Source organism: Chenopodium album, chromosome 11 (genome assembly GCF_948465745.1).
Source record: "Chenopodium album chromosome 11, dcCheAlbu1.1, whole genome shotgun sequence".
In the NCBI taxonomy this organism is placed as follows: domain Eukaryota; kingdom Viridiplantae; phylum Streptophyta; class Magnoliopsida; order Caryophyllales; family Amaranthaceae; genus Chenopodium; species Chenopodium album.
Genome location: NC_137844.1, coordinates 11,976,555 through 11,987,062, shown reverse-complemented (window position 1 = coordinate 11,987,062; position 10,508 = coordinate 11,976,555). Strand labels below are relative to the sequence as shown.

Here is a 10,508-nt window from a genome sequence, read left to right as displayed (position 1 = left end):
ATTTTTGATTTTAGATACGAGTATAATTAAGATCTACCCTTCTTCAATTTTCTGATACAGATACTTAACTACCTCACACTTTCTCCGTTTTTCCATTTTGACTTTTATACTATTCATCAACCCACCTTTAACCATCTTTTGTAAATTATCGGTAAAGAAAAATAGGTTCATGTGAGATCTACACCCGGGTGTATCGTACACCCATGTGTGTTTTGTACTAATTTTAATGATTGTTTTTCATTGATCATCAAATGAAAAACAAAAACTAACCTTGGATTAGTTGGGTGTATGGTACACCCGGGTGTATATAATAAATTCTACTAAATAAGTACTATTACAATATACAAGTATAATTTTTATAAATTTTAGTTATAGAGAATTAAACTTATTGATGGTTAAAGTTGTGTATCGACAAACGTAATAAAAGAAACAGGTTAAGTAAAAAAAAAAAACAAAGGAAGCATTATTCTCTTCGTCTCTAAATAATTAAGGATATGTTTTAGGACTTGTTTGTTTGATATGGAAATCTAAGGAACATTTGGTATAAATATTGGAAATGGCGGAGTGAAAAGAAAATGAATAAAAAGAAGGAAATGAATTATTTAACCGTTATCTTTTCCATTTGTTTGGTTCAAACATGGAAATGAATCACCTAAATGGTTAAACCTAACTCTCTTTATTTTTGTTTGGAGAAGGTAAGAGTAATTGTTATTAGCTTTTAGAGAGGTAACAAATAGGTGAAAACCATTACCTCTAGGTAATGGTGATTTTTTTTAACCAAACACATGGTAACGGTAATGGTTTAATTGAATTTGTTTTCAACCCTTAAAATACTGTTACTTATTTCTAAAGAAATTTGTATTTCATAGGAACTAAATACCTATACCAAATTCCTAGAAATTGCTAAATTATTTGGTTGACATGAAGAAAATTGTAAATCAAGGGATCTTTTTACTTACCAAGTAGGGTTGGGTAATTAATTTCCTATGTTTTGTGGCAGAATCCTATTTTAAGGCTTGTTTATGATCGTTTTTTGTGGTTATCGTAGGGCTTGTTTATGATCGTCACAATGTTTCAGTCCATGGCTAAAATTTCCACACACAGAAAATAAAAAAATAAAAAAGATAGGAGGCTTTTCATACTTAACATAAAAAAACTCTTCAATGCCACCTCTCATCTTAACATTAACTTTTTAAATCAACGCTACAAAATATGGGAAGTTAATTATCTTATGGCTCGTTTATGATTGTTTTTTGTTTTTCTTTTTTTAAAAAAAAAAACAACAAAATTAAAAATTGGTAATTATAATAAATTTTTTTCTTTATTTTTGTGTTGTCAGTTTTCAAAAGTATTATGATTTCTAAATATATATGTTCAACTCTTGTTTTTAAATCAACACATCGTGTTTTGGGGAAAAGCTGTAAGCTGAATCTGATTGTGTTAGCTGATTTGACTAACTTATTTTATTAGCTTATTGTAGAAAAGTGTTTGGTAAATAGCGGATTGTTTAAAGCTGATTGATTATGTGAAATGACCAATAAACTAATTGTGGGGTAGGTTAGGTAGTTCATATAGGATTTTTAATTAAATGGGGGTATAAGTGTCATTTCACCATAAGAATTGGATAAGCTAATTGAAAAAGCTCCTTTAAGAGCTTATTTAGTGGAATAAGCTCTTTAAATAATCTAATATTGGTCAAATAAGCTAATATTGGTCAAATAAGCTAATTTGCTCAAATAAGCAAGTTACCAAACACAACCATAATACTTTATATTTCCTCCGTTTTTTTTTTATAGTTGCAATAGTTTGACTTTTAAACTATTCATGTGTATCACTTTGACTAATTTTGACCGTTTATAAAGTAAAAATATAGTCATGTACGATCTTGTTAGATTTATCTTGATTTATACAATTTTAATATAAAATGTTTATAATTTTTACATATTGGTAATTAAAGGTATTAACGATTGAAAACATGCATTAGTAAGCGTGAAAAAAAATTGTTACAACTAAAAAAAACAGAGGAAGTATATATCTAGTTTATAAAAACACAAATCATTCATGCACCATGTCACCATAATTTTATGAAATGAAGAGTAAGTTCTCTCAAAAATTGGAGGGGGGAAAAAAAATGAAACCAACATTAACTCAAAATTTATTAATGGATAAAAACAAAAGTCACTTTGAAACTTTGATCAAAATCTAAAACCCAAATTAAACCTCACAGTTTAATACAAATCATGAAATAAACAAAATTAACTAGGATTAAAAGTAGCCGTAACCCAAGATCCAACATATTATTGTGACTAGAAAAGAAGGGACACAAGTAGCATAAGTCGTGACTTATGACCGAAAATGAGGCTATACTTGTCTTTGAAAGTAATACAAGCAATTATTCTAAATCACTGTTTGTATTCTCCCTTTTTAATTAAGCAATCCAGGTACAATATAGCTGGTTTGGCTGTACATAATTTATTACTCCGCACATCGTAGTATTTTTTGTAAAGAAAGTATAAAATAACATTAGGATTAAATATGTCTTCTCTCAAAACTTTAATTCAACATATCAAAAAATAAGAAAACTTGTTATTGATGAAAGGCGCGTGTGTATATGCACACTATTCTTATATACGTAGTACTTTGTATAAAACAAAAATCAACACAGGTGAGCCAGTCAACGAGTATATTGTGGTATTGCCCACAAGTGATGGGATGGTATTGCTTTGGTGTTGGTGGTGAATGAACGTAAGACATTTTAGGCCCATCATCTATCAACAAGCAAGTCACCTCACACCCGGCTCTATCAACAAAATCGAGCACATATATAATGTCACACACATTTAAGCGCACTCTAACTTCAAGTATACTCCTTTTGTTCGGAATTGATAGGCATGACGCTTTTTTTTCTTGTCTAAATTTAGTAGTTACCTTAAAGAAAATTAATAGCTTTACCAATACTGTACATTACTACTAAGGGTCTGTATAATTCAGCTTAGCTTATTTTCAGTTCAATTCAGCTCCAATCAATTCAGTTTAGTTCCTAATTTCCTTCTCTCATAAATATTCAGTTCAGTTTAGTTCAGTTCAGCTTAGCTCCAATCAGTTCAGTTCAACTCAGTAAATCAGAATAGGCCCTAAATTTTGATGGAGAGTGTCAAGATGATATATGTGTATTTACTTTCATCATATGAAGATAAGGATTGCGTCGACATGATAACTATTTATGGACAGAACAGTTAGTCTTTCGTATTGGGTAATTTTGAGAACGGTTGAATCAGATTTACTGTGCAGCAGTTCTAGTTCAATTGAAAAATAATCAGGTTTGGGATTGCTGGATTTGTGATACTCCGTACTGTAGTATTTGGTGCAGAATCAGACATGAGTGAATTTATGTCCAACAACATGAATCTCGGCCAGGTAGAACAGAAGTCACAATCTTGTTCAGTCTCTCTATTTCAGCAGCAATTTAACCAAACACGAACACCATTATCAAAAACTTTAGAACGGAAACTTTACATATAAGCAGACGCCAATATACTATAAAAAAATATTGGAAAACAATTCGACTGCTAAATCTAATCTTACAGGTCAAAAATCATGTTTGTATAACAGCAAAACTGTCTATCAACCGCCCCAGGAAAACTGCAGCACTGTAGCATTTGTGCAGCATCTCTACTTCCCTAGGTATTGTCCTACTTCCTAAAACAATATCATACAATTCCTCAACGTAATCCAACAGAATTGAGGTCTCAAGATAAAAACCTAGGGATAAAAAAGAAAGACAAAAGTATTCGGAGCAGAAGATAGACACATAAGTAGAAAAGAAAAATATTTTAAAACAAGAATGTATCCACATAAGTTTTCGCCATTAACCTCATGAAGAGATACACATAAGTAGTAGATCACTTATTAAAATCACAACTTCTCTACAAACAAACAACGACAAATCCATCTGGAATGTGGAGATGCACAAGCTGACATATTTCAACTATATGTTACAAACTACAACAGTTTAATCCAGGAAAAAAAGGGATAAAATAAAAAAATAAATTTCACGAATTCCATTCCACATAATATAATAGGTGATTTGTATGAACAGATGAAAGTCCCCATTCTTCATCGTCTCCACATTTGTATGTTGAACTGTCTAGGGCAGCATTAGTTGCATAGAATCCCTCTACAAAAACTCATAATATTGTACAGCATGAGTTGGTCTTTTTTGCTTGCTTGTAGAACATCTGTGCCAAAAACAAAAATTTGTTACCGTAAGTTACCATCATGGCATTGCAGTTGCAATGCATAAAATAAAAAAAAATAAAAAAAGATTTTTCCCAACACTTGAGCTACAACGTCACAAGCTTGATGGCCAAATAAAAAAGATATTAAGCTTCAGGCTAAATAAAATCTTGTTTGTCATGCAAATCACAATTTCAGTTTAAACAATTAAACTGATTATCATCAAAACAAGATAACAGATAAAAATTCTATAGCCAATAAAATTGAACTCATACTTGTTAAAACACAAACCCAAACTCCTGTTCTCATTCTTTAATTATCTATTTCCAACGGTTCATTCTCCCATTCCTAGAAAAATTAGTTTCATGAAAAACATATTTGCAAGGAAAACTGCAATTGCAAGTTAGTTTTCCCTTGTTTGGTTCCAACACCCCCCCCCCCCCCCCCCAAATCTCTGCTTTTCTATCTACGCACTCCTATATACTTCATAAATATTTTTCAGAGTGTTGATTTCAGATCCTTTCTGGTTAGAGCTTGTTTTGAGTAAAATCTCCAAAGAGAAAACCAAGAGTTCTGCCTTTTGCAGGTACCTGTGGGTATCTTTATTGCATCCAAATATCTAAATCTCAGTACAAATCATGAGAGCTCTGATGGAATGTACAATGCCAAAAAAAAGCTGCAGACAATTATTCCGAACATCACATTCTAACACAGACACACACACACACGAAATAAATAAATAAACAAACAATATTATCAAGTTCGAGTTATTGAGTTAAAACCTTAGCTTGCACATTGACACAAGACAAAACATTTTAACCTTGATAAAGAGATTAAATTTTTCTAGAGTAACAAACTGAACAGTTTATCTTGGAAAATTTCCTATGTTCATCTGTGAAATGATAAAATACAAAATGATAGGAATTTATTTTTGAGGCTTGTTGGTTATAAAAAATAACAGTTATTTCCGATAAAATTGCCACCAAGGTACAATGTGGATTGGCAATGGGATACCTATGCAATAGATCAAGAGACAGTCCTCCCACATCTTGCAGTGAAAAATAAAGGCCTAAAATGTAGGACAATATAAAGAGCAGCAAATTCTCAAACACACGCATATCTGGCAGAAGTACAAGGAACAAACACCACTTGCAAGAAATATATACATACAGGCAAACACCAAACTTAAAAATAGCTAAAAGTTATGAGCAATGATCAAATAAACACCTGTGATGCAGCACTAAGATCTGAACTCTTTTCTACCAAGCTATCCAGCTTTTCACCACGCTCTAAGACACTATCAATTGTCTTATGCTGCAGAAAATTGGAAAAATAAAAAAGGATTAAAATAAAAAATAACAATTTAAAATTATCAGACAATCAAATTGAAAGAAATAAAAGAGAGTACTAAGCAGACTCATTCCTGCAAAAGTGCCATTACACCTACAAGCAATATGCCTTTGAATGCATTTTGACCATAAAGCACACTATATTTCTTATTAGGTTACCCAATTATCACAGATGAGCAGTATTGCAGTTGCATATATACATTATACATATTAAAGTAATACAATATACATGTCAAAAAAAAAAAAAAAACTGTCAAAAAAACTCTTATCATTGACATAGCTTTCTAGGATTACTAAATCTTTTCAGATAACTACACTCAAATGGTTCAAATTTGATATTACATAACCTAAAGCTGTAAAAGCTGCTGTTTTAATGAAGGCTGGGCAGATAAAGAGCTTTTGTACCTAAAAATGTACGGAGTATGTAACAAAACAAATATGGCATAAATTCAGTAGACAAGTACATGTAAAGGCATGTATATGTGAAGCAAGGCAAAGCAAACTTTTAAGAGTTGGTGCCAAGTAGATAATAAGGCTAATAGATTAGATTGATCGTAAGATACAAGCTGTCAAATCATAGTTTTAGCAAACAAAGAACATATTAAAATAGGCTATGTTACACAGATGACAGTGCAAATTTCATACAAGAATAATCTTAGTTTCATCCAGCTCCCTTTGAATCTTCAGTAGCTTATCAGCTTCAGCTGGGTCCTGTAGATTTAGTAAAAGGAACCATGATCAGTTCTGTCTCAAAAAGCATACACATTTATAAGACCTCTCAACATAATGGTCTAATTAAAAATGCCAACACAGATACCTGGTACTTCGCCAAAGCCTCATTCAAATAAGGCCATGGTTGTGTGCTATCAGAAGTTACACCTTTCCATGAGTCACCAAACGCCTTTTGGTATTCATCTAACACCTATAAAGCATTAACATCAATAGCCATCCATGGATTGAAGTAATTCAATTGCTATGGTTACTTTGTCAATTTGTCAAAAAAAGAAGGGGGGAAAAAAGCACAAAACATGCATTAGAATATTATAGTGTCACTGACAATACCAGCTGAAAAATTTTAAAGTAGATAACTGTAAATAGGCAATGAATAAAGTAGGATCCTTATTCCAACATCAGGAAGAAGGGGGAAAACTAAGGTGGGCATTAGTTTAAACTACGTTACAATGATGAACAAGTTTTTAACTTAGTTCGTACGGCGTCTTAACTCACCAAAAGATTTGTAAAAAATAAAACAAAATTATACATATTTCAAGGGGATATAATGTTACCTAATGAACCCCCACTCCCCATGAACCGCAAACCGAATTGCAGACGCATATCAAATCTAATACTACCTCCGTTTCATATTATTTGCAACGATCAGACATTTTTCCTCTCTACTTTATGTCAAATCGTAGCAAATAATATAAAACGGAGGAAGTACTAGTAAATTGGCTTGGAGGATACGATACTCAGCTTACAATTACAATATAGCATACAACATGAATTCTTAAAACTATTTTACAAGAGTGATTGGGGGTTAAAGAAAGGATAAACATTATCAATGAAATGGGGAAAACAATAGAGAGCAAATGAGGAAGGAATAAACTAGTATCCAATGTTCACTTAATTTATTAATAAAAAAAGTAGTATCCAATGTTCTGATTTCTCTCTCCTCTCTCCTATGTCTGTCTTCAACCTCTATTCTCCACCATTGAAGCATGAGCCATCAACAACCTTTTACCCTAAAAACGCTAAAACATAGCCTCATTCTTTGAAATCAGGTCGTCAATTTCACGATCTGGGTGGCGACCACAGGCGACCTGAGTCGCGTTTGTACCGCGTTCCGATACGAACGAACCAGGTCGCAATTCGGGCCCCCGTACCGCGAACCTCGTAACACTGATTTGAACCCTTGATCTACAAATTTTGTAAATTACTTCATAAGACTGTCAAGAATAGATGAAATTCGGGTGACACATCTTTGTCCCAACCCCCTCCCCCCCCCCCCCCAAATCACTCTTCTGTCAATCGGAAAAGTATTAGAATAGTGGGCACCTCACTAATTGTATATGCCTGATTGTCATGTCAACCAAGCCCTATGGACATCTTCATTTCAACAATCAAGAAACCAACAAGGCCCCCAACCAAAAAGGATCTTAATGCCAAAAAAAGTCCACTAAGATTTTATCCTTCCATTTCGTCAATAGCTCATTCAAGTTACAAGTCCAATTTATTCATCTTCACCTAATATAAAGCAATTGTTGGTTTGAAGACATGGTATGTGTCAACAGCCATGTCGCTAACTCCAATGTTACACACGTTCCTGTGTCACCTACTCTCTTAGATCAATTTGACAGACAATACTTGATGAGTTATAATAGAGCCTAAAGACACAATTATCCACAATTATGTTCAAATTGTAAATTTAGCACCATTATGCACTAGTATGAATATATAAGCAGATGAGATACCATCAGAGGCTTATTGCCTATGCCATAAGAAAATCACTATACATGTAACAGGCCAAAGTACCTGGGTTAGCAGCGAAAATGCACTCCGGACTGGGTAGGGGTCATCCATAAAACCCAGTGCACAAAGGCCCCCTCTATTGTAAGCATGAACCTTGTATTCTGATCAAACGAAGGAAAAAATGAATGTTCAACTATTAGCATAATCCTTCAATCACACTTTCTTTTTAGCTAAATCACTCGTCAACCACAAACAGCAAACTCAAGTAACAACACTTGTAGGACTCATTCATAGGGCAACTGCCAACCGCTGGATTCATAAGCAAAGTGATATCAAACCCTTATAGCAATCCTGAACATAATTAACCATATACACAGTATTTGACATTCCCATTATAGCTGAAAAGGTAAGCTCTGTATGAACGTTCAATCATTCAATTAACATATTTCATCAATCAAATTACTTTTAGCTAGAACACTAATCGACCAAAACAGCAAACACGAATTATGGTACTCTTAAAAGGTGTAACTTAGAGGGCAACATCCAATATATTTAAATCAAAACAATTTGTAGGCGAAGCGGTATCGAACCCAAAACGCAATCCTGAACATAATCTAACACAATAATTATCCAATGAGCAATTTGATTTCAGTATATCATTAGAACATTAAAGCTGATCCTAAAAAAAAAACTAATGATCAAATAACTTTGCTGAACTAATCACTGAATTCCAAATTCATAAAATCGAGGCACAAACATTTCAATCAACCCAAAAAATGGAATAATCCTAAACCCACCAAACTCAAATTGCTCACAAAAACAGGCAATCAACAAGACATATTACAATAAAATGAATAAAAAAACTAAAAATGGAAACCTTCATGTTGAACAGATTGACGTTGGCCAGGAAGGGTGCGTTTGGCAACAGTACGAGAGACGAAGACGATGAATTCACGAACGCTGGATCTCTGGAAGAACCCGAAAGTACTCACATCGGATGCATTTGCTAAGATAATTGGATTTTCTTCACTAGACCCGCATTTCAGAACCACAATTGCCGTGATCTTCATCTTGGTTTTCTCTCTCTAGAGATGGTAGGTTTTCAGTTTTCTCTATCTACAAAACTGAAATGATTCTTATTAGGTTGTGTTCAGAACTCCCTCAGCAAACAACAGCTTGTAACTATCAACGACTCTAACAACGACTAATTAAAAAATGCAATAGCCACTCCACCAATTCACCTCGCTGCATTAATGCACCACAAAAACATAAATCAATCTCTGAGTGTTTTAATTTCTCTCTACTTACATTTTAAAGCCAAGAGAACATTTTACTTGAATATCGAGTTCAATATCGTTACTGCGTTCTTGAAACTTTGCAATAACATGAATTGAGTTAAAATAAACCATGATCAGGTCAGTAGGTCACAAACTCACACATGGGCAAAAGTTGAAACTGTATGTTAAAACAATAATGGAATGGAGAATTAAGTTGAATTTTAATACAAGTATCATATAAACCCTTAAAATCAAGAATAAGCAAAATAATTCGACTGCAAATCTTAAAAGCAATAACTTAGTTGCAAAAAATGTCAATTTCTTTGATAAACAAACTAGTGAAAATTGCAACTTCTGTTCAATTTTACTGACTAAATCCCAAATAAACCTAACAAATTGAATAAGAATGCATTAAATTTTCGAAAAACGAAGAGAAATTAATAGAGAACACATCATAATGAACCTTTTCATAGTTAAACATGTCATACCACAAGAAATTCAAATAGTTTGACAAAGAAATTAACTGAGAAATTTGCAAAAATTAAGATGATATTTCATCCGCAAACGAATTATTAATAATCAATATTAAAAATAAAAATGTAAGAAAATAAAGTAAGATTACCTAAGAGGAATGTCGGCAAATATGGAGGAGAAAAATTGGTGTTTCTCTTCAAAAACCTTAAAGCTATATAAAAAGGGAATGAATCATGATGGAAAATTGTCAAAGATCAAAGTGAAATTTACAAATTGTAGAGGAGAGAAGGTTGAGAATAGATCAGATTAAAGGGAATTTGGGGGTTTTCATGATGCCAAAACGGAACTAACTGATACACGTAGAGTCTTGAGATTTTGAGCGAATTGTTTTTCCCTTTTTTCCCACGTTAGCCATGGTAAACGGAACCTCGTCCAACTGTAGGGGGCGTTTATAGGGATGTAAATGAGCCGAGCCAAGTCGAGCCGAGCCGAGTATTACCTTGTTCATGTTCAGTTCATTAAACTTAGACGAGTCTGAGCACGATCCCGAGCTTTCAAGCGAGCTCAAAAATCTGTTCAATCTCGGCTCATTTAGTACAATATATGATTATGAACAATTCATGAACAGCTCGTTTATTAAACGAGTTAATAAATGAGTGATTCATGAACGAGCTTTATAATAAACGACCTTTGTACTTTTGAC

At 33.1% G+C, this 10,508-nt stretch overlaps 1 protein-coding gene across 2 annotated transcripts; it reads right to left on the bottom strand.

Annotated features, from left to right (window-relative positions):
• Nucleotides 1-3,812: 3,812 nt before the first annotated feature.
• On the bottom strand, nucleotides 3,813-10,227 carry LOC145568583 (VAMP-like protein YKT61). Of its 2 annotated transcripts, none has more exons than XM_081628015.1 (7): nucleotides 9,954-10,227; nucleotides 8,932-9,178; nucleotides 8,118-8,215; nucleotides 6,403-6,507; nucleotides 6,231-6,296; nucleotides 5,464-5,550; nucleotides 3,813-4,238 (listed from the first exon to the last, which is right to left on the bottom strand). In XM_081628015.1, the coding sequence occupies exons 2-7, from the start codon at nucleotides 9,122-9,124 to the stop codon at nucleotides 4,188-4,190; spliced, it is 600 nt and encodes a 199-aa protein (XP_081484141.1). In that variant the 5' UTR covers nucleotides 9,125-9,178; nucleotides 9,954-10,227; the 3' UTR covers nucleotides 3,813-4,187. The 2 variants fall into 2 exon arrangements, with proteins under 2 accessions (XP_081484141.1, XP_081484142.1); XM_081628016.1 differs by having other exon boundaries at nucleotides 8,932-9,170.
• Between the last annotated feature and the right edge of the window lie 281 nt (nucleotides 10,228-10,508).

Excerpts from the sequence above, each read along its gene's own strand:
- LOC145568583 (XM_081628015.1), bottom strand. The coding sequence starts at position 9,124 with ATGAAGATCACGGCAATTGTGGTTCTGAAATGCGGGTCTAGTGAAGAA. Across the intron at positions 6,297-6,402 it reads AGGCTTTGGCGAAGTACCAG|GACCCAGCTGAAGCTGATAA; the intron begins GTATCTGTGTTG and ends CTAAATCTACAG. Across the intron at positions 4,239-5,463 it reads ATCTTAGTGCTGCATCACAG|ATGTTCTACAAGCAAGCAAA; the intron begins GTGTTTATTTGA and ends TTTTTGGCACAG.